This window comes from Ceratotherium simum, chromosome 16 (assembly GCF_057802395.1).
Source record: "Ceratotherium simum simum isolate JZ-2026a chromosome 16, ASM5780239v1, whole genome shotgun sequence".
In the NCBI taxonomy this organism is placed as follows: domain Eukaryota; kingdom Metazoa; phylum Chordata; class Mammalia; order Perissodactyla; family Rhinocerotidae; genus Ceratotherium; species Ceratotherium simum.
Window position 1 is genome coordinate 62283128 of NC_141915.1, and position 23841 is coordinate 62306968.

The 23841-nt window shown below is 47.9% G+C and overlaps 1 protein-coding gene across 1 annotated transcript in view; it reads right to left on the reverse strand.

Moving 5' to 3' along the window:
* Positions 1-11315: 11315 nt before the first annotated feature.
* RAB40B (RAB40B, member RAS oncogene family) overlaps positions 11316-23841 on the reverse strand; it is a 34941-nt gene continuing 22415 nt past the window's right edge. The window contains exons 2-6 of the mRNA XM_004432893.3: positions 18933-18993; positions 16516-16576; positions 15728-15805; positions 14716-14938; positions 11316-12391 (exon numbers count right to left, since the gene is read on the reverse strand). Of these exons, the coding sequence (XP_004432950.1) occupies positions 12120-12391; positions 14716-14938; positions 15728-15805; positions 16516-16576; positions 18933-18993 (695 nt within the window). The 3' untranslated portion in view covers positions 11316-12119. The remainder of the gene's footprint in view (positions 12392-14715; positions 14939-15727; positions 15806-16515; positions 16577-18932; positions 18994-23841) is intronic.

Sequence of the window (23841 nt, forward strand, 5' to 3'; positions counted from 1 at the left end):
ATATAGAAGTAAAATGCACACAAAAATAGCAAAATGTATAGAAGTGAGGAAATGGAAGTATGTGAAAGTATAGAGGCCCCCCCATTTAGAACCCCCCCAGGATAGAGGACCCCCCCCTGGAATGCAGAGTCGCCCGGGGACACACAAAATCCCTCAGGACAGACAGAGCCCCTGGGGCACAGAGCACCCCCAGGACACAAAACCCCCACAAGACACAGAACCCCTGGGACACAGAGGAGCTGGCCCATGGTCCTGCTGTAACAGGAGCAGCCACGGAGGCAGGAGCAGCCCGCCTTGCGGTCTCCTGCCCAGAGAGCCCTCTGGTCTCCCCCCTCACTGTCCCCTGTCCTATCTCCCCCTCCTACCTGGACACCTGCAGTCCAGGCAGCACCCCCTCCCAGCCCGCCTGCCGTCCTTCTCCTCCCATCTGCACCCTTGGGCTGCTGTCCACCCTCCAGGGTGGAGACCTTTCCACGGTGTCTACCTGAGCAGCCCTCCCTCCGTGCCGCAGACGCTGCGCTGAGTTTGTTGAATAACTCAGTTCCCATATGTGGGGGGGATGCAGGCTGGCGGGGCTGGACAGGGGCCAGGATCTAACGGCAGACCCGCATCTCCTCACCTCAGCCCACAGACTCAGAAAGAACCCTGTTGCCTGAGGGTCTCTCCTCTTCTTGTCTGATCCTTACTGCCGAGTGAGTGCGTGCAGGCACCTGTGGTCACTGACGTGGGCCCTTGGGGAAGTGGAGGCATTTCCTTGATTTCCCTGAGGGCCACCTTTGGGGCCAACTTCAGTTCATACTTCACTCAAAGTTTTTCTTTGGCTTTAACGGGCTGGGGATGCCAGTGAGGATATCCCCTCACTACAGCCACACATCCTGACCGGGAAGTTCAAAGGTGTGTCACCTACTGGAATGGAATGAATGGTGGCCCCAAAAAAGATGCATCCACCCAGAACCTGTGAATGTGACCTTCCTTGAAGAGTCTTTGCAGATGTAATTAAGGATCCCAAGATGAGATCATCCTGGATTCAGAGTGGGCCTTAAGTCCATGACATACGTCCTCCTTAGAAGAGAAGAGAAGGGAAGAAGACAGAGGGGACAGACAAGTGATGGCAGAGCCTGAGATTGGAGTGATATGGCCACACGCCACGAATGCCAAGAATTGTAGGCCACCACCAGGAGCTGGAAGAGGCCTGGGAGTGCTTCTCCCCTAGAGCCCCCAGACTGTGAGAACATGAATGTCTGTTGTTTGAGCCAGCCAGTTTGGGACACTTTGTTTTGGCAGCCCTGGGAAACCAACACACCTCCATTGATAGCTCACAAGTCTTCAGGTGGAAAACAGGAAAAGTGACTTGAAAGGAGTGTTAGGATCCTCACCTAACCCCCCTTTCCTAAGAGGGAGAGAGGAAGGCATGTTCTCACCTCTAGGGGGCAGACTGGGGTTTGAGCCCGGGATGGAGGGCATAGGTGTTACATATGTTCCATATTAAAACCCAACTTTCTATTTGTAAAATACCATGTAATATTTTAACAATATAGGCCACAGAAAGAAATGCTTCCCAGAATTCTCTCAGAATACTTGGAGTATCCCTGAGAGCCAAGGAGTGTCTCCACTGGGGACGGGGTACCCAGGAGATGTCTGTGTCTATTAAGGGGTTATTAAAGGTTGAAAAAAAAAAGATGAAAAATACAGTGCAAGGCCAGGGGAGTTTAGCCACCTGGGTAGAAGCAAATACACTCCATCCATACAGCAATGGACAGATTGTGGCATTCGTCACCACACAATTCCACAGAGGCATGAAAAGGGACAGCCAGAGCCATTTGTGTCTGTGTGGATAAATCTCAAAAGAATGTTGAACAAAGAAAGCAAGTTGTAGAAGCATACCTATGGTATGATTCAATTTACACAAAGCTCACAATAGGCAAACTCAACAACCTATTGTCTATGGATATATACCTATGTATGTGGACGCATGCATATGAAAAAAACCAGAGGCATGATTTACACAGATTGGAGATGGTGGTTACTCCTGGGCACGAGAGAGTGGTAATCTGCAATAGAGGAGGGGCATGTGTAGTAGCTGAATAACAGCCCCCAAGGATGTCCACGTCCTAATGCCTGCAACCTGGGAGGCCTGAAATGTAATCACATTAGAAGAGAGAGGCAGGAGGGTGTGAAATTAATGAGAAATCTCAACTAAATTGGAGGCGGGGCGCCTTTAGGGGGAGCTCTCATGCCCTATCACACATGGTCAATGTCACCAACCAGGAAAGAGAGGGAGCCTTGCATCTCCAGCAGGAAGTGCAACCACAGTGGTGCGTCTCTTAACAACTGAGACACATTCTGAGAAATGTGTCATTAGTCGATCTTGTCGTTGTGTGAACATTGTAGAGTGTACTTACACAAACCTAGATGGTATAGCTGACTACACACTGTCAACTTAAAGGGCAAGTTTGCCTGTTATTTTATCTCAAAATGAGTTTATTCAGGACTAGCCAACAGAATTGCAATTCAGGATGTGCATGCTATAGGGAACCATAGGCAAATCCAGAAAAGAAAATAAGGGGAGCTACTTTTACAGAGAAAAGGAGGAGTAGGGAGGGGCTGTTCTAAAAGAAAGTCCATTGGGGGAAAGCATCCGTTTGGGGCAGCAGTGGCTTCTCATTGGCTGAGCTGTGGCATTTCTCATTGGCTGGGCTGTGGGATTTCTCATTGGCTGGGCTGTTGCTGGGTGAGGAGAGAAATCTTCCCTCAGTGGTAAAGTAGTTGTACTTCCTGTCCAAGAAGCAAGTGCATTTCTCTTTCTGTTTGGTGTAATTGAGGACATGTGACAGGGCATGAGAGCTCCCCCTACAGGCCTCTCCAACTCTAATTTAGTTAAGGTTTCTTTTTTTAATTTCCACGACACCTAGTCTGTATGGTACTAATCTTATGGGACCACCATCCTATATGCAGTCCACCATTGACTGAAACACGTGACTGGTACTTCACTACTGAAGGAAGATTTCTCTCCTCACCTGGCAACAGCGCAGTCAATGAGAAACCCTGCAGCTCAGCCAATGAGAAGCATTGCTACCCTGAACTGTCACTTTCCCCCAATGGACTTTCCTTTAGAACAGCCCCTCCCTACTCCCCCTTTTCTCTATAAAAGCAGCTCCTCTCCTTTGTTTTCTGGATTTGCCTATGGTTCCCCACAGCATGCACATCCTGAATTGCAATTCTTTTGGCTATTCCAGAATAAACTCGTTCTGTAAGTAAAACAACTGTTTGATTTACTTTTTCAGTTGGCAAGGGTCATTGTGACCACAGAGGCAGAGATCGGGGTGGTGCAGCCAGGAACTAGGAAATGGTGGCAGCTTCTAGAAGCTGGAAGAGGCCTGGAACTGATTCTCCTCTGGAGCTTCCAGAAGGAACCAGCCCTGCCAATACCTTGATTTTAGCCCCTTAAGGCTTGTTTTGGACTTCTGACCTTCAGAACTGTAAGAAAATGAATGTGGATTGTTGTAAGCCACGAAATCTGGTAATTTGGTATAGCGTGTAGCAGGCTGAAGAATGGCCCTCAAAGATATCAGGTCCTAATCCCTGGAACCTGTAAATGTTACCTTATTTTGGAAAAAGGATCTTTCCAGGTGTGATTAAGTTAAGGATCTGAGATGAGGAGATTATCCTGGGTTATCTGGATGTGCCCTAAATGCTATCACGTGTCCTAATAAGAGGAAAGCAGAGGGAGATTTGACACACACACAGGAGGAAGACCATGTGAAGGTGGAGGCAGAGGTTGGAGTGATGCAGCCACGAGCCAAGAAATACCTGAGGTCACCAGAAGGTGGGAGAGGCAAAGAAGGATCCTTCCCTAGAGCCTTCAGAGGGATCTCGGCCCTGCCAACACCTCGATTTCAGTCCGGTGGTACCCATTTTGTACTTGTGGCCTCCAGAACTGTGAGAGAATAAATTTCTGCTGTTTGAAGCCACCCAGTTATGGTAACTTGTTACAGCAGCCACAGGAAACTCAAACACAGCAGTGATAGGAAGCTATTACAACATGCAGAGGGCTTTGTGGTAAGGTTTTCTCATATATATGTCACAAATAAAATAATTAGATAACCTTGAAAAAAAGCCACCATCCATTGTCCCCATTGCTGAAGTGGAATACAGAGCAATGATCAAGTTTTGGGGAAAGGAATAAAAAAATCAGCAGACAGTTCCAACTGGCTTTGAGCCACACAAGCACCTTACCCCAGCAGAATTGGATGGCTAGCCTCTGCTTGGGCAAAGGCAGGCATTTTCTAGACCCAGGTGCCTGTGTCCATTCCTGGCCTAGCACCCGTCTTCCTGTCACCTCAAATGGCATAGGAAAGAGCGCCAGAGCTGCGGGCACACACAGCCAGGCCGCAGCAGGCTCCATTGGACATGACAGCTCCCTGCACAAGGCCACTCTGTGGCTGATGGGGCAGGACAAAAGCAGGACCCTGCATGAACAGAGACCAGAATGGGGCAGTATCCGAGTCAGCCAAAGACTGGACACCTGTCCTGCTGACTATGAGAGACTGCTGCTTTTTACCAGTGACAGCTTTACTTTGCTCGGTTTTCCCACCTTCTAGATAAGAATTATTAAGATAACAATCTCAGAATCACGCCTGCTTCCTGAGCGGTGAACACAGACCAAAGTGCATGTCCTCCAACGCTCCCCTAAGACAAGCCCTGCCCTAAGTCTTTTCCAACACTTTCTTATGGAGATGCCCCCCATTTCTTGAAGTGTGAGGTCTCCCTCATTGCAGTGAGTCTGCTGTGTTCCTGGTAGTCTTTGGCTGACGGCACTAACAGCACTTCTGAGCTGCCTCACCTAGGTGGGGTGAAGGCTGGAGCAACAGCAACTGATTTGGGGCAGGGTGGACTTTGGAACTCTTACATTTTACCTCTGTCTTTCTCTCCACAATGACTCAGAGGCCTCCTCGCCCAGGCAGGTTCAGTTGTTATAGTGAGAAAGAAGAGTGAAAGAAGCAATATTCTGCTCTTGAGTTCTGGACTGAGGCAGGGAAAGGAAAGTAGTGTTAAAAGCCAAAACTTTGATTGGCAGGAGCCAGCCTTTTTTGAGAAGAAAGGTGAGAATCCAAAGATCTGAAAAAAGAGTGCACAGACCCAAATATTCCATCAAAGTAGAGCCAGACCCCAACCCTGTATTCAGGATGGTCAAGGGAGGAGGTTGGGAGTGACGTCAGCATCATGGCAGAGGGAGCCTTCCTGTAAATTCTTCCCCCAATAAGATACAACAAAAGCAACAGTCACAGACCAACAAAGGACTCCTAGACAGCAAAAAGGAAGGTTGGAAAGATCCACACCGCTGCACATCTGAGAGTGGATGTGCTGGGGCCCCTGGAGGAAGTGGGGAGAGGTCAGGAGAAATCCTCTCCCTCCCCATCAGATCAGGATCTGGGTCCCCGTGGCTCCCAGAGAGAGGGGAGGGGTGGCCCTCTACGGGGAAATCGTAGCTCTTCGACCTCTCTCAGCCAGTGGGAAACTCCCATACAGAGGACTCAGAACTGATGCAGAGGTGCCATCAACATCTGAGCACCCCAGGAGAGCAGATAACGAGGGGCAAGCAAGAAGCCCCCCATGCCAGGGATCCAGCGGGCAAAAGAGAGAGGCCCCCCGCCCCCCGCATGCCCGACACTGAAGCTCAGCTGACTAGACCAGACCGAGCGGCTGGCAGATCACAGCGAGCAGCCGGGGCAGAGCACAGGGGGCTCAGATTACACAGCCCTTAACCCCCACATGGTGGTGGCGGGTGGAAATTGCAACCAGATATTTCCAGGATGAGGAAAAACAAAGCAAATACAGGAACCACAATGCAAAGGTACATGAAATCACCAGATCAGAAGGAAAATGACAAGCACCCAGAAACCAACCCTGAAGGCACAGAAATCCAACCTAAACGACAGAGATTTCAAAATAGCTATCATAAAAAAACTCAATGAAATACAAGATAACACAGACAAACAATTTAATGAGATAAGGATTTTCTTCAGAAAAGAGATTGAAATCATAAAGAAAAACCAATCAGTACTGATGGAGATGAAGAACACAATGGAGGAGATATAAAGGACAATCTGGAATCTTTAAAGAACAGAGCTGACAATATGGAGGAAAGAATTAGCATTATAGAGGATAAGAATACAGATATGCTCCAGATGGAAGCAGAGAGAGAACTAAGACTAAAAAGAAATGAAGAAAGTCTCCGAGAAATATCTGACTCTATTAGGAAATGTAACATAAGAATTATAGGTATTCCTGAGGGAGAAGAGAGGGAAAGAGGAACAGAGAGCCTATTCAAGGAAATAACAGCTGAGAACTTCCCAAATCTGGGGAAGGAGTAGGAAATACCAGTAAGTGAAGCCAATAGGTTACCTGAATACGTCAATAGGCAAAGGCCCACTCCACGACATCTAGTGGTAAGGCTGGCTAAAGTCAATGACAAAGAAACAGTGTTAAGGGCAGCTAGACAAAAACAAAAAATAACGTACAAAGGAACTCTCACCAGGCTCTCAGAGGATTTCTCAACAGAAACTTTACAGGCTAGGAGAGACTGGAATGATATATTCAAAATACTGAAAGACAAAAACTTTTAGCCAAGAATACTCTATCCAGCAAAAATATCCTTCAAATATGATGGAGAAATAGTAACTTTCCCAGATAAACAAAAGCCAAGGGAGTTCATGGCCATGAGACCCCCACTACAAGAAATACTCAAGAAGGCCCTCAGGCCTGAAAAAAAGAAGAGAAAGGGACTAGAAAGCTTGGAGCAAGGAGAAAAATAGGTAGACAAAATCAGAAAAATAGTAGATCTTTACCAGAATAGGTTAGCAACCACTTAAATACAAAAATCAAAGATCAAAGGAAGGAAATCACCAAAAATAAATATAACCTCATCACTATAAACACACACCCACAACACAAGATAGAATAAGGTATAACAAGAACAACTCAGAAGGGGAAGAGGAAAGCGATTGAATTGACTTAGTATAAGGAAATAAGAGGCCATCAGATAATGGACTATCGCATACACAAGATTTTTTATACAAACTTCAAGGTAACCACTAAACAAATAATCAAAACAAAATCACATATGATAAACAAAGAGAAAACTAAAAGAGTCATAAGACAGAACAACCAAACTGAATTAGCAGTCCGAAACAAATGGGACAAGAAACAAAGGAAATGCAAAAGAACCAGAAAATAAGTGACAAAACAGCAACATTAAGCCCTCATATATCAATAATTACCCTAAATGTAAATGGATTGAACTCTCCAATCAAAAGATACAGAGCGGCAGGATGGATTAAAAAGCAAGACCCAACAATATGCTGCCTCCAGAAAACACATCTTAGCTCTAAAGACAAGCACAGGCTCAGAGTGAAAGAATGGAAGACAATACTCCAAGCTAATGACAAACAAAAGAAAGCAGGTGTTGCCATACTCATATCAGACAAAGTAGACTTCAAGATAAAACAGGTTAAGAGAGACAAAGAAGGGAAATATATAATGATCAAAGAGACACTCCACCAAGAAGACATATCAATTATAAATATATATGCACCCAACATAGGAGCACCAAAGTACATAAAGCAACTATTAACAAACCTAAAAGGAGACATTAACAACAACACAATAATAGTAGGGGATCTTAATACCCCACTTACACCAATGGATAGATCATCCAGACAAAAAGTCAATAAAGAAACAGTGGACTTAAATGAAAAACTGGATGAGATGGACCTAGTAGACATAAACAGAGCACTCCATCCAAAAACAGCTGACTACACATTCTTCTCAAGCACGCATGGAACATTCTCAAGGATAGACCATATGTTGGGAAACAAAGCAAGCCTCAATAAATTTAAGAAGATTGAAATCATAACAAGCATCTTTTCAGACCATAATGCTATGAAACTGGAAATCAACCACGAGAAAAAAACTGGGAAAGTGACAAAAATGTGGAGATTAAACAACATGCTACTGAACAACCAATGGATCATTGATGAAATTAAAGGAGAAATCAAAAACTATCTGGAAACAAATGAATATGAAAATATGCCATACCAAATTATATGGGATGCAGCAAAAGCCGTCCTGAGAGGGAAACTCAGTGATAGAAGCCCACTTTAACAAACAAGAAAAAGCCCAAATAAGCAACCTTAAATTACACCAAACAGAATTAGAAAAAGAAGAACAAACAAAGCCCAAAGTCAGCAGGAGAGAAATAATAAAAATCAGAGCAGAAATAAATGAAATTGAGACCAAAAAAACAGTAGAGAGGATTAATGAAACAAAGAGTTGGTTCTTTGAGAAGATAAACAAAATTGACAAACCCTTGGCCAGACTTACTAAAGAAGGAGGTCGGAGGTGAGGAGGGGCAGCGCCAGCCCAGGACACAGCTCAGCCTCTGCCACAGGGAGCACTGACCCTCACCAGGGTAGAGAACCATGTTGGGGACCCACCTGTCTGCATGGAGAAGTTGCTCCTGTTACCAACCATCAACCCCGTCTGCCCACTGCCTGGCAGGAGCGTCTTGCAGCAACAGCTGTCCCATTCTGAGACTTTGCTCAGCCTCATCCAAACTCCTCTGTTTGGCCAACACCCTTCAGTAGCTCAGCATATTGAGAACACCCCCCATTAGAGGCCCTAAGAACATGTACATTGTAGGGAATGAACAGAATGAGCACAGGGTCCCACCCCGCTCACTGCCCTACCCTCCTGGCTGGGATGGGGTGCATCCCTTCCCCATAATAGCTGGACACCTCTCCCCAGTTCCCCTAATACATGAGCTTCGGTTTTGCTTCTCAAATCCACATTTACCTTGATGAGGTGGTTCTCCAGCAAAGGGAAGCATCTCCATCTCCATCTCTTTGGCAAAACAAATATTATCAAGCTTGTAGCTGACATTTTTTTCCAGATTCAATATTTGCCTAGATAATTCCTCATCAAAGTTGTAAGCTCTCGGGGCCAGCCCTGTGGCATAGCGGTTAAGTGCACGTGCCCAGCTGCTCGCGGCCCGGGTTCGGATCCTGGGTGCACACTGACGCACCGCTCATCAAGCCATGCTGTGGCGGCGTCCCGTATAAAGTGGAGGAAGATGGGCACAGATGTTAGCCCAGGGCTAGTCTTCCTCAGCAAAAAGAGGAGGATTGGCATGGGTGTTAGCTCAGGGCTGATCTTCCTCACCAAAAAAAAAAAAAATTTGTAAGCTCTCTGTTCAGGAAATTATTCTGCATTGCAGGAATTTTCACAGGGCAACAGAAGGCATAATTGTACATAATACATTTTGAATCTAGATGCCTGAAACGAGAATTGCAAACATCTGGGACATAATTTGAGACTCATGTTTATACTTTGGGTGGGTTTTGCCAGCAGTGAGGGACACGGAAGAAAATGACCAAGTTTGAGAGCAGCTTTCTCTAAGGTTCCTTTCACTTTTCATTATATGTTCTGTATGTTCACCACCAAAACATGCATACTTTTACTTAATATGTTCCGTATTCGGGTTTATTTGTTTTTATTTCACAGAAATGCCAATTTGACTTGCTATAGCACTTTCTACTGTGAAGTATAACTATTTCCTTCTTGTATGAGTGTCCTGGGGCTTCCATAACCAATTGCCGCAAACTAGGAGGCCTAAAACAACAGGAACTTGTCCTCTCACAGTTCTGGAGGCCAGAGTCTGAAATCCAGGTGTGGGCAGGGTCGCGCTCCCTCTGGAGGCTGTTGGGGGGCTCCTTCCTGCTTTGTCCAGCTTCTGGTGTCCTTCGTCCGTGGAGGGCTGAGGGCTCTGGGTGGCCTGTGTGCTTCGTCCACACCAGGCCCTGGAAGAGCGCTGGGTCACAGAAGCTTAGAGGACTGCATTATGTTTCCTTGAGGACATCAGTGGTAGTCCTGAGGAGTTCATTTCCAAAGAAAGTAGAAAGGGGAAAAGAACCCTGTTTGGCCTGGTTTAACCTTGCGACCAGGGGGTCCCTTCCCAGTAGCCCATCATCTGCCAGCCTCAGGGAAGTGCGTTCTCACCTCCCTTCAGGGTCTTGCTGTTCGGGGTCTCGCTGAACAAGTGCACTGTTCAGAGGAGGAGAAAAGGTGCTGTGGAGTTTTCATTCCGCTTGGACCTCTCCTCATGTCTCTCCTGGTCACAAACACAGGAAAGAGAGGCCCCACCTCGGCCGATCTTGCGTTGATCACAGCAGATCAGGTGACAGCCTGTCTTGGGCACCCTGGCCATCCCTGCTAGTGTCAGTGGGCCGGCCCTTCTTCTCTCTCCTCTCTCCATCCACTGCCCAACAGAGAGAAGGTGCCACAGTCCTGGCAGACGTCCTCCCAGGCCAGCAGCCCCTTGTGAGGTACTATCCCCTCAGGGTTTACCTGCTGTCCACTCGCCCATGGATACTTGTCCCCACCGAGGGCTGAACAACCCCGAGCCTGGCTCCAGGCCTTTAGCGACCAGCAATGGCCGTGCTCATTTCTCCTCTCTGGGCCTTGGTTCCACCATCTCTGAAAAGTGTTGCTCCCAATTCTAGGGTCCCTTAAATTTCTCAAAAATCTATAAATCATTAACAGAAACTGAGGACATCTGGGTGTTTTCTCATTTCAACTTTTTTTTTTTTGGTGAGGAGGATTAGACCTGAGCCAACATCTGTTGCCAATCCTCCTCTTTTTGCTGAGGAAGATTGGCCCTGGGCTAACATCCATAACCATCTTCCTTGATACGTGGGACGCCTGCCACAGCATGGCTTGATGAGCAGTGCGTTGGTCTGTGCCCGGGATCCGAACCTGTGAACACAGGGCCAGTGAAGTGGAGTGCGTGAACTTAACCACTACGTCACCGGGCCGGCTCCTCATTTCGAGTTATTTTTACCCCTCGTTTTAGCCTCCAGCTGCCACAGAGAGATGTCCAGCAGGTATAACGAGGAAGGAGAGACCCTGCCCAGGGTCTTTGCAAGTCAGCACCACCCTTCATGCGTCACTCGTCCTCAGTGATAAGGACCTCGTCTTTTGGGGGTGCCTAATGACACCTGTGAGCACACCAGGATCTCCTCTCTGGGATCTCACCAGACAGGCCCATGCTGGGGCGCTATTCCTCAATACTTCCCACTTTCTGCCCCGACATTTCTTTTCAGGAAAAGGAATCTTTTTCAATAGAAGGCAGTTCAGGAATGAAGCCTTGTTGCCAACGCCGAGTACTAGCACTAATTTGTGGTGCCTGAAACAGGCAATAAAGCAAACAAAATAAAGGGCTATATAAATACCCCAAATCAGAAAGAACCAGCGGCAACTCTACCAAGAAACAAGTACACATTTTATTGTTGAGAAACATTTTCTTAAATAATAGTGTTCACTTCATCCCTTACTGAAACGGCTCTAAGAGATATTCCCCTCGCCGGTTTGCATCTCTTGTAACTATGTTATGGCTATGTTCAAGAGAGCAAGAGAGATCTTTGGCATTTTCTTCCCTTGGCTTCATAACTTGTGGAACATCTTGTACAAAAAAAATGTAGATTTACAGAAAAATATGCATATAAATCACTTATTAATCCCAAAACGTAGTAAATAACATAGCGAAACCTTTACCAAATCCATTTCATACACAAACCAGACAGATCTGTTGTGCATAATCTCTAATGTGTCTGCAGCATTTTATAAATTAGTGCTTTGATGTGAAAAAGGAGGTTTACAAAAAGGCCCCTCTCATAATGTCGATGACTCTAATTTATCTATCATTGCTTTTCAGAGTCCCTTGAATTTCAACTCATCACACGCATATCACCATTCTTCTAAAAGCAGTTATTTTAAGGAAAAGTTGCAGTGCAATCATGATATAAGTGATATTCAAAATTTCATGTTACCAAGAGTTGAGCAGAGAACTAATTTTCCCTTTATAAACACACATCTAAAACAAGAGCTTCATGCACATCCATGTAGAAATACCAAAGTCAAACCATGTAACGTGTTTCATTGCAGGGAGCAGTGTGGTCACCACTGGCAGCTGTCTCGTGGATCCAGAACGGCCTCTCATCTCCCAGTGCGACTGCTCAGAGTCTCTCCTGGAGATCCCAGCCTGTGTCTTACTCGTGCCTTTCTTAGGAGACTTTACAGCTGTTTTTGCTGCAGCGTTTGGGTGGACTCTGGGGTGGGCGGGAGGCCTTAACTTTGTGGAGGCTGCTCCTTTTGTGAGTAGATCTGGTGGTGAGGGAGTAGGATCGGCCATGCATCATCCTGGCATTCAGGCCATTGGCCATCGAGAACGATTTGAGGTGGCTTCTTAAGGCCATGGGGAGTGGTAGCTTGTCCACCAGGTGCACAGGTGTGCAGGACACCACCGCTCGGCAGCACAGGTCTTGCAGGCTCAGTACTTGGGAAAGAAAAGAACACCGTGTTTAGTTTATGCTGTCCCGGACACAGGGCTGACACAGAGGCAGCCCGACCCCCGTCCGCCCTCCTTTCCCAGGACTCTGGGGTGGGTGGACTAGAAGACATCAGGGCTGAGTGCCCTCCTGTGCCCATGTGCAGCACCTGGCAGGACTTGGAGATGGATGGTCCCACTTTCAGGAAACTCAGTTTGCCCACAAACTTGAGACCTTCGTTATCTCTTCCTCTGTGTCTGAGAGATGAGTGACCCTGCCCGGTGATGGCCAATGAAATCTCTTCCAGGACTCAAATATAACCACAGTTCCGGGTTAGAGACCAACAGCTTCAGGAGACATGCTTTCTCAGTTGTATGGCTGACATCAAAAGCACATATAAACAGGGGATGGCCCTGCGGCGTAGTGGTTAAGTGCGCACACTCCACTGCTGGTGGCCTGGGTTCAGATCCCGGGCGCACACCGACACACTGCTTCTCAAGCCACGCTGTGGTGGTGTCCCATATAAAGTGGAGGAAGATGGGCACGGATGTTAGCTCAGGGCCAGTCTTCCTCAGCAAAAAGAGGAGGATTGGCATGGATGTTAGCTCAGGGCTGATCTTCCTCGCAAAAATAAACACACATATAAACAGCTTTATAAAGACATATTTGAGAATACACTTGAACAGCAAATGCTGTAATTCACGTTTTGCCTACATCATTCACTTTGTGAGTCAGGTTCCCCACCCAGAGGAGAGCAGGGGGACCTGCTGAGGAGGGAGTGGGAATTTCATCCCACCCCTGGTGCAGTCACGATAACACCTCGCCCCTGAAGGAGTTAGACAGGAGAAACATGACTGAGGGTGTGGGCTCAGTTTAAAATCAAGGTCCCAAAAAACAGCTCTTACAGAACAGTGGTTCTCAACTGGGGGCGATTTTTTTTTTTAGATTTTTTTTTTTTTTTTTTTTTTTGGTGAGGAAGATCAGCCCTGAGCTAACATCCATGCTAATCCTCCTCTTTTTGCTGAGGAAGACCGGCCCTGAGCTAACATCTATTGCCAATCCTCCTCCTTTTTTTCCCCAAAGCCCTAGTAGATAGTTGTATGTCATAGTTGCACATGCTTCTAGTTGCTGTACGTGGGACGCAGCCTCAGCACCACCGGAGAAGCGGTGCGTCAGTGCGCACCCGGGATCTGAACCCAGGCCGCCAGCAGCGGAGCACGCGCACTTAACTGCTAAGCCACAGGGCCAGCTGGGGGCAATTTTGACTCCCTGGGATATTCAGCAATGTCTGCAGACGTTTGTGGCTTTCACAACTGGGGGACAGGGAGAGCAGGGGTGAGCACAACGTCCCACAGAGCACCGGGTGCCCCCTGCACAGAGAACGACCCCATCCACAATGGCAGCAGTGCCGAGGGGGAGACCCCAGTCCAGAAGATGGCATTTTGTCAGTCAACCCTATCCTGCCCAATCAAATACAGATTTTGTCTTCTTTGTCCCTTACAAGTCATAAGCTGACAAGTTACTCAGAGGAAAACAGTGACAGCCACAGTGTGTCACAGCATGTTTCCACAAAGCAGATGAAATGTCAGAGCATACAGTTTGGGCCATATTAACACTGAGGAATTTGAATATTATATTCCAGTTGCAAGTTTCATTATATTAAAAATACTCTATGCACTTCTATTTCAAATTTTTTTTTAATTTTTTTGAATTAATTAATTAATTTTTTTCCCCCAAAGCCCCAGTAGATAGTTGTATGTCATAGTTGCACAGCCTTCTAGTTGCTGTATGTGGGACGCCGCCTCAGCGTGGCCAGAGAAGCGGTGCGTGGGTGCGCACCCGGGATCCAAACCCGGGCCGCCAGCAGCGGAGCGCGCGCACTTAACCGCTAAGCCACAGGGCCGGCCCCTATGCACTTCTATTTCTCAAGTTCCTCTCTTTGTAAACTAAATAAGTTGAAAGTGAATCATTCCTAATATGAGATACTCTTCCCCAAACTGTTGGCATGAAGGACGCAGGAAAGCATGGTGCTGCCCCTCACAGTCACTGCCCTAGGCGGTCCATGTTTACAGGCGGGGCCCTGCTCTGCCCGAGGAGGTGCCGGCCCCTTACCACTGACACCTGTGGCTACCTTACTTATAAATGCCTTCACCTCTGCCCACGTACAGATTTCAGAAATGCCTTTCGTGAGCCTTCCAACACAGCTGTGATGATGATTTCTCTCAAGTTAAATACATGTCCTCTTCGAGAATGGAAACAGTGGCCCGGAGGTGGGTCCTGGGCAGCAGACCATCATCTGGGCGGCTATAAGACGACCCTAACTGGCACCTACCCTTGCTTGGCCTCCAGAGCCGGTCCATCCCATGCCGCAGCAGCACGACCCTGGCCAGCTCTGTGAAGGACTCGGTGATGTTGAAATTGCACAGAGGGCTGACCTCAAAGAAGGTCACGCCCAGGCGCTCGGCATAGGCCTGGGCCTGCTCCGTGGGAACCTGCCGCTTGAAGGCCAGATGCAGGCGGTTTCCCACCAGGATTTTAGGGACACCAGGGGCGTGCTAAAGGGTGAGAGAAAGGCATGGAAAATGGGTTACTTGTATGAGCTTTTGTTTTTGTTGGCTCCGTGGGTGTACTGGGGTGAGTGGCGTCCCCCAAAATTCATGTCCACCCAGAACCTCAGAATGTGTCCTTATTGGGAAATAGGGTCTTTGATGTAATTAGTTAAGATGAGGTCTTTGGGGTGGGCCCTAAATTCAATCACTGGTGACCTTATAAGAAGAGGCGAGGTCACGGGACACACAGGGAAGAAGCCACGTGACGGTGGAACAGAGACTGAGCAAGGCGCCTACAGGCCAAGGAGCACCACGGACTGTCAGCAGCCCCTAGAAGCTGGAGGAGGCAGGAAGGATTCTTCCCTAGAAGTTCTGGAGGGAGCGCGGCCCTGCTGACACCTTAATTTTGGACTTCTGGCCTCCAGAACCGTCAGACAATGAATGTCTGTTGTTTTAAGCTCCCAGTTTGTGGTCAGTTGTTACGGCCACCCCAGGACACTAATACAGTGGGTTTGGTTCTGACCACTCCATGTCCCCACTGGCAGCTGGGCCAGTCAGGGTACAGCAGGCAGCAGCCCAGTCACTATCCATCGACCCACTGACCGTGTCAGGGAAAACTGTTGTGCCTGACCGCATGCAGGGCCTCGACTCTCTGAGTTAGGGCCTGATCCTGGGCCGCGAGGTGACGCGGCCTCCCTGTTGCTGAAGCCTTGTGCCCTGGCCCACGTGCCCCACTCCCCAACCCGCCACTCTTGCAAGCCCTCATGGAGGGAGCTCTGGCACGCCGTGTCATACCTCATCAATCTCTTTAATCCACCGGTCGATGCCATCGAAGGACCAGCGGTTTGCGATGTCGTAGACCAGGATCACACCCTGGGGGCAAGGCACAGGCTTACCTTACGGGACAGATGTAGGCGCAGCTCTGGGCCGCCTTGGCCACGTATGGGCTGCTCATCACCGACTCAATCAGCTAAATAACCATGTTACTTATTTTAACACGAAACATATTATTTTGATTAATCTTCCAAATGTAGCAGTCATATGATTGTTGCCAATAATATTTCGTAAGCTCATTGATAAGCCACCAATGTCAAGGTGAGTTAGGGACTAGAACTCAATTCCCCACATCCAGGAACTGTTCCGGGGGTACAGAACGTGGGGATACTGCAGGGATCCCTACCTCACAAGTAGCAGAGCCCACCCACCTGAATGGAGCGCTTGCATGCACATGCACAGACACACACACATGCTCATGAACACAGGTGTGCACACACACAGATATGCACACAAACACACGTGTGCACACACAAGTGTGCGCACATGTATGTACAAACATGCTCAGACATATATGTGCACACAGACATGTGCACACGAATGTATAAGTGCACAATACACAGATACGCACATGCATGTACACACAGCTCACACATGTGCATGTACATACACATGCAGAGACATACTTTTAAATTCTGTCATCAATTTATAAAGGAGCTTAATTGCCTTATCCTCCAAGTATCCATTAAAGAACATTCCACACGTTATTATTCAAAGTCAGTTTGACGTCCTGGCTCAGGGGATGTTACCTGTGCACCCCGCGAGTAGGAGCGGAATATGGTACAAAATCTTCCCTGCCCGGACGTGTCCCTAGAAAAGATGTTGGAGACAAGTAGGAAGAAATCACTGCTTCATCCTGACAACAAGGTATTTGACCTTGGGAGCCACCGCATTTTACAACTGTTAGCTGATGGCCATCCCACGGAAAGTCCAAGACCCCAACAAAATGGTCACGTTGTCCCCTGGAGTGATCTGGACATTGGGATGTCCTTCTGGGCTCATTCTCTTTTCTAATTGTCATTTTAAAAGTCAAACTAGAAAAAATAGTGATGGGTTTCAACATAATAATTCTGACATTTAAATAAATCTAGTTAGGTTTTTAAAATTTTATTTAATTTGGAGATAAAGCTGTGTAGTAAGGAATGTGAGTCTACTCCAGGGGAGAAATAGGCCAAAGGACTTGGCGAGATCCCTCAACTTCCAATTAATATAAACCGATCACATGAAGTCAGCCCTTCAGACACTTTCCTAAGTTTATCAATACAAGGAACGGACGCAGGGGGTGCCAATACCGGATAGAACAGAACATAAATCAGGATAAAGAAGAATGCGCTCCCCGGATCGAGTCTGCAGCCTGTGCTCACGGCAGTGGCTCTGGGACCAGCGGACACTGATTCCCAGCATCTTCTCTAAGGATAACGGGGACACACATCTGTCCATATCAACAGGTGACCCCACAGAGACAAGAAGTCCCCCGCGGGCCTGCCCCGCACACCAGGCGTGTCCTCACGTACGCACAGCGAAATACAGCACTGTTTTGCTATTTTCTTCCCCGTCACCTGCAGGTGGTGACTCGTCCCTGTCTTCTGAGTCCCAGTCAGGCTGCCACTCAGGAGAACAAGGCCTGGGGCTCAGGAGGGGTCAGGGGCACTGACCAAGGCCAAAGGCATGGGAGGAACACCTGGTGTGCTGAGAAGAAAACCAATCAGAATTCCGGCTCAGCCCCAACAGGACCTTGAAGTTTAGGCTTTGCCTGCAGAGGGAAATTGCTAGAAAGTTTGTGGGCAAGAGAGAGCAGGATGAGAGCAACCCTGAGAGATCAATCACGGGCTTCACACAGGAGTCTGGAGGGCTATCTGAAATGGGAGCGTTCCCACTACACCTGCAGTGAGCATGCCAGACAACTCCCCTGGCCTCCTGCCCCAGGCCCTCTTCTAGGTGCTGCGTGGGCGAAGGCCCCACGTGGAGGTGCCGAGGGTGGCCCCTATCCGGGTGGAGCAACTGGGAGACGTGGAGGCATTTATTAATACGGGCTGCCAGACAATAAATGGAATCAGGAGCGATGAGAGCTCTGTTTTAGATGTCTAGTGGACACTTAGGAGGAAATGTGGAGCAGCTGCTACCTGCGGCCTTCTGAGTCCGGGGCAAGTTTGGGCTGAGAGTGGGGCCCTCAGGTGGTCTCCGAGGAGGGAGAAAGGGAGAAGAGACTTGAGAATAAGCCCCAGGCCCTCCACAGCTCAGGGCTGGGTGGAGGAGGCGAGATAGAGCAGGCAGGAGCCAGAGGACAAAGGGAGAGAGTGGACAGCCAGGCTCGCTGAGCTACAGCAACATGCAGCTCAGAGAGGACCCAGGCCATGCGGCGTGAGGCGGACAGGCCTGAGGCTGGCAGTGGGAACGGACAGGGGCGTTGAGGGGCATCATGGAGAGAGGTTCCCTGGCCAGCCTTGGGGCTGACTGCTCCTGGGAAGGGCTGTTGGGGGATGGTAGGAGAAGGGGCTCTCAGCTACTGGAGACGTATGTGGCTTGGGGAGTGGTCTCTTGTGGTCCAGCAGGGGAAGACAGCCATGCAGGTGGCCCAGGAAAAGGGATGACACAGGGGCTGGTGACAGTGGTCAGGAAAGCTACACGGGGTGGGGATACCCCAAGGACTGGTCACAGCGGGAAACCCCTAGTTCCCCCACCCCCGCCTGGAGCTGGAGGGGCAGGGGCAGGGGTGTGACCAGAATCTCAGAGCCAGGGCTGCCTGGTGGTGGGGGGACTGGGAAAGAGACCCAGTCCAGAGCCTGGTGGGGTGGGGGGTGGTATCCTGGCCTCTCGCTCCCTCCCACCCTCCTGTCCTAGGTCTCCGGCGGTCATGACAATCAGCCCTTCCTGGCGCTAGGGAGGCAGAAGCAGAGGGAGGCAGTCTTCAACAAGGACATGTGTTCTGGACAGACACTCAGGGGCCCACAAAGGCCTGTGCCTGTGACAATCCTGGGGTTCCCCTTCCCTGGGGTGGCCCAAACAACCGGATCTCTGCCTCCTTTGGGGGAGCCACTGAGTCAGGAGGGGCTGACGGAGTGGATCTTCCCGCGGGAGGTACTAGGGCGCCCTGATGGCCAGGACGGCCTGTCCTCTGCCCAGCAAGTCCTGCTGAGGGGCCACAGTGGGGGGACCCCTGACTCACCAGAGCTGCAGCTTCACCCGCCGGCCGTCCAGCAGGATGGTGGTGGTCTTGTAGTCAATGCCTGTGAAAGAGGGTCAGGGTAGCTTATAGGCAGGCTGGTTGCAAAGTACTTCCACAAAGTTGTTCCCAACTAAAAGGGCGCCAGAGAGAAGACTCTCACACTGGGAGGAGAAAGGATGTCTCATCAGTGCAGATTCATGGCTTATGAGGTGGGTGGGACTGGACTCTGCTTGTGTGTCTCCCCAGATTTGTTCGGCCCCCTGCCCACTAGCCTCACCACTTGATCCATGGAGCCAGGCCTCCAACCCTGCTCTCCTCTCTTGTCACTGCCACCTCTAGCCCCCTAACCGGGCCCCCTGACCAGCCCCGAGGGTTGGGCTTCACCAGCCACTGCCTGAGGGGTGGGCAACAGGAGCCAGGAGCACGGACTTGGACTCCAGCCCCTGACGGTTCTGCAGCACAGGTCCCTCATGGTGCCTCCAAAGCCCATGTGTCACCCACTGACCGAGTCTGCGAGGGCAGCCGGCTCATGTGCCCTTGATTCTGCTGACCCTCCTTCCCGCCATCACTCTGGCTGCCCTGGGACCGCCCCACCTATGCTTGACTCTTGGGCTAAAACACTGAGACAGTTTCCCCCAAATCATCCCACTAAGAACGTAAAGTAAAAACGTGCAGAATAGGAAGAATTATCTTAACTATGTAAAGACAAACACGTGTGGTGTGTGTGTGTGTGGGGGGCACACTGTGAGGAACCCCACCTGGTCACTAGAAATCTCAGGGTTGTGGAATCTGGGCAGTTTTTACCTTTTTTTTTCCAACCTGTCTCTATTTTCAAGTTTTCTTCAATGAGCATGCATTTCTTCTAAAATCAGAAAAAGCAATAAATATTTTTAAAAAGGTAAAATATTCCTCCCCATTCCACCAGAAACCAGTTCTCTACTTGTTTGAGAAACCACGCCTGTGTTCACAGAGCGAGTGGCCAGATCGCCTCTGCCAGGTCCGTGGATGAGAATACGCGCTCAGCTGGACTGACGAGGGGAAGGAGGAGTCATTGGAAGACAGCGTTTCTGCTAAGTGACTAAGAAAGCAAGAAAGGAGTCCTTCCTTCTGAAAAATAGATGCCACACAATTTACAGTCACAAGAATCATCCACACCGCTGAGTGACACCACACCACGAGGCTTTGTGGTCCTTGGTTCACTTCATCTACAGACCACCTGAGGAATGTCTCTCAAGCTTGCAAACCTACAGAAGACCATCCTTGGAAACATTCTGGGATGTGACCAGACTTGGGATGTCTTGACAAGGAAAGCTGAATTAAGAATTATAAGTCTAAAGGGAAAGTACTGATGGAAGGCAGAAGGGAAATGAAGAGAGAAGTCCTATACGAGGGCCTTACCCTGGAGAAAGTCCTGGAATGGGTGTGGAATCTGAGCAGCTCTCCTTCAAAAGAAAAACCCCTGCAACGAGGACAGGCTCAGAAAACAAGCTCCTCTGAAATGCAACACTAAAGATGGTGTCGTTTTCAGGTTACTTAGCATGTGCTCCCCTGAAAGATCTAGAATGCTTAGGCTTGGTTCCCGCATTGGCTCCCTCCCCTACAAAAAGCTGCAAGAAAAAGAATGTCATATGGTCAAGTGTCCTGTCTTTAAAGCAGGTTGAGGGCAATGTGACGTGCACAGGGGAGGGTGACAACAGAGTTAGCTGCTTTAGAAAGTGTCCTCCTGTACTTATTTTTTAGGTCCACAATAAAAAAAATTTTCATAAGTATAAAAAATTCATTCCTGATGGTCTTTTTAAGCACCCTATGTGCTTTTAAAACTATAATTGGTTTTTGTTTTCATCAGTCAGGAATATGCATCGTTTCAGGTGTCAAATCATTCTCTGAGACTGAGCACAGAAAACAGCAGGCCCTGATCCATACCCCACCCCAGTGTTCCATTTCCCATTTTAATCTTTTCTAATCATTTCTTTTGCTATGTATCTCCAAATTTGTAAGCAACACACTTAACTTCCCTGTATGGAAGAAGAAAATGTAGTCCTCTTTCACTGACATACTCCATCCCTCTATCTCTAACACTCTCTATCTCTCTCCTTTACACGCACACACACACACACACACAGTATAGTTACGTTGCTATTTTAGCTAGATCAATATTCAATTTTACATCAATATGACCAAGTAAACACTATCGACAGCTGAACTACATGGTATACTGTGTTTATTTGTTCAACTTCCTATACAACTTTTTGTTTTTACTGGAGTTAAAAATTGCCTTTTTGTTTATTTGCTTAGTTTTTTCTACACTCATCACTAACTCATCCCTATAATCTCCCCCAGTTATCTAAATTTCCCCTTAGTACTTCCAAATATCGAGGCGTTTCACCATCTTGTGGGTGTCTTTCCAGAGCTGCTGTCCTGCTCCCTTCTGGCCTGGGAGCATGGCTGTCCTCCTGGGCCCTCCTTTCTTCTACCACTGGGTGCCACATCTCCCTCTCTCTTGGTTTACTTTCTCCTTTTGTTTCCTGAGAAGAGTGCACGGAAGACAGTTTTTGAGACTTTGCATGTCTGAAATTGTCTTTAGTCTACCCCCACACTTCACTCAGTTTGGATGGACACACAATTGAGGTAGGAAGTAATTTTCCTTAAGAAATGTGCAAGGGCTGGCCTGGTGGCATATTAGTTAAGTTCACATGCTCCGCTACAGCAGCCCGGGGTTCACGGGTTCAGATCCTGGGTGCGGACCTACACCGCTCATCAAGCCATGCTGTGGTGGTATCCTACATACAAAATAGAGGAAGATTGGCACAGATGTTAGCTCAGGGACAATCTTCCTCAAGCAAAAAGAGGAAGATCGGCAACCAAAATTAGCTCAGGGCCAATCCTCCTCATGAAAAAAAAAGAAATGTGCAGACATTGTTCCATTAAAGTCTACCTTCCAGAGTTCCTGTTGAGAAGTCAGATGTCAAACTGATTCTTTTTTTTTTTATTGAGGTAACATTGGTTTATAACATTATATAAATTTCAGGTGTACATCATTATATTTTGATTTCTGTGTAGACTACATCATGTTCATCGCCCAAAGACTAATCCCCATCCATCACCGTACACGTGTCCTGTCATCCCTCTCACCCTCCTCCTTCCCCCCTTCCCATCTGGTAACCACTAGTCTAATCTCTGTCTCTATGATTGTTTGTTGTTTTTATCTTCTATTTATGAGTGAGATCATATGGTATTTGACATTCTCTGTCTGACATTTCACTTAGCATAATATTCTCAAGGTCCATCCATGTTGTCCCAAATGGCAAGATTTCATCTTTTTTATGGCTGAATAGCATTCCATTGTGTATATATATCACATTTTCTTTATCTATTCGCCCCTTGATGGGCATTTAGGTTGTTTCCAAAACTTGGCTAATGTGAATAACGCCACAATGAATACAGGGGTGCATATATCTTTACACATTCATATTTTCATGTTCTTTGGATAAATACCCACCAGTGGAATAGCTGGATCATATTGTAGTTCTATTCTTAATTTTTTTGTGTGTGTGTGAGGAGGATTTTTTGCAGATAATTTTTTGCTCCTATTTTTTGCTGAGGAAGATTGGCCCTGGGCTAACATCTGTGCCCATCTTCCTCTACTTTATATGGGACGCCACCACAGCACGGCTTGACAAGCAGTGCATCGGTGCATGCCCAGGATCCGAACCTGCGAACCCTGGGCCACCGAAGCAGAGCACACACACTTAACTGCTGTGCCACCGGGCTGGCCCTATTCTTAATTTTTTGAGGAACTTCCATACTGTTTTCCATAGTGGCTGCACCGGTTTGCATTCCCACCAGCAGTGGAGGAGAGTTCACTTTTCTCCAGATCCTCTCAAACACCTATTATTTCTCATCTTGTTAATTATAGCCATTCTGATGGGTATGAGGTGATATCTCATTGTAGTTTTGATTTGCATTTCCCTAATAATTTGTGATGTTGAACATCTTTTTTTTTTTTTTTAAACTATGTCTTTTTTTTTTTTTTAAGATTTTATTTATTTATTTTTTCCCCCCAAAGCCCCAGTAGACAGTTGTATGTCATAGCTGCACATCCTTCTAGTTGCTGTATGTGGGACGCGGCCTCAGCATGGCAGGAGAAGCGGTGCCTCGGTGCGCGCCCGGGATCCGAACCCCGGGCCGCCAGCAGTGGAGTGTGCGCACTTAACCGCTAAGCCACGGGGCCGGCCCTTGAACATCTTTTCATGTGCCTGTTGGCCATCTGTATATCTACTTTGGAAAAATGTCTGTTCATATCCTCTGCCCATTTTTTTTTTTTTGTGAGGCAGATTAGCCTTGAGCTAACACCTATGCCAAGCCTCCTCTTTTTTTTTTGTTGAGGAAGACCAGCCCTGAGCTAACATCTATTGCCAATCCTCCTCCTTTTTTTTTCCCTTTTCTCCCCAAAGCCCCAGGAGATAGTTGTATGTTATAGTTGCACATCCTGCTAGTTGCTGTATGTGGGATGCTGCCTCAGCATGGCCCGAGAAGCGGTGAGTCGGTGCGCGCCCAGGATCCGAACCAGGGCCACCAGTAGTGGAGCGTGCGCACCTAACCGCTAAGCCACGGGGCCGGCCCCTCCTCTGCCCATTTTTTAACTCAGTTGTTAGTTTTTTTTGTTGTTGAGATGTATGAGTTTTTTATATATTTTGGATATTAGCCCCTTATCAGATATATGGTTTGCAAATATCTTCTCCCAATTGTTAGGTTGTCTTTTCATTTTGTTGATGGTTTCCTGGCTGTGCAGAAGCTTTTTAATTTGATGTAGTCCCATTTGTTTATTTTTTCCTTTATTTCCTTTGCCTAGTCAAACATGGTGTTTGAAAATATGCTGCTAAGAGTGATGTCGAAGAGCGTACTGCCT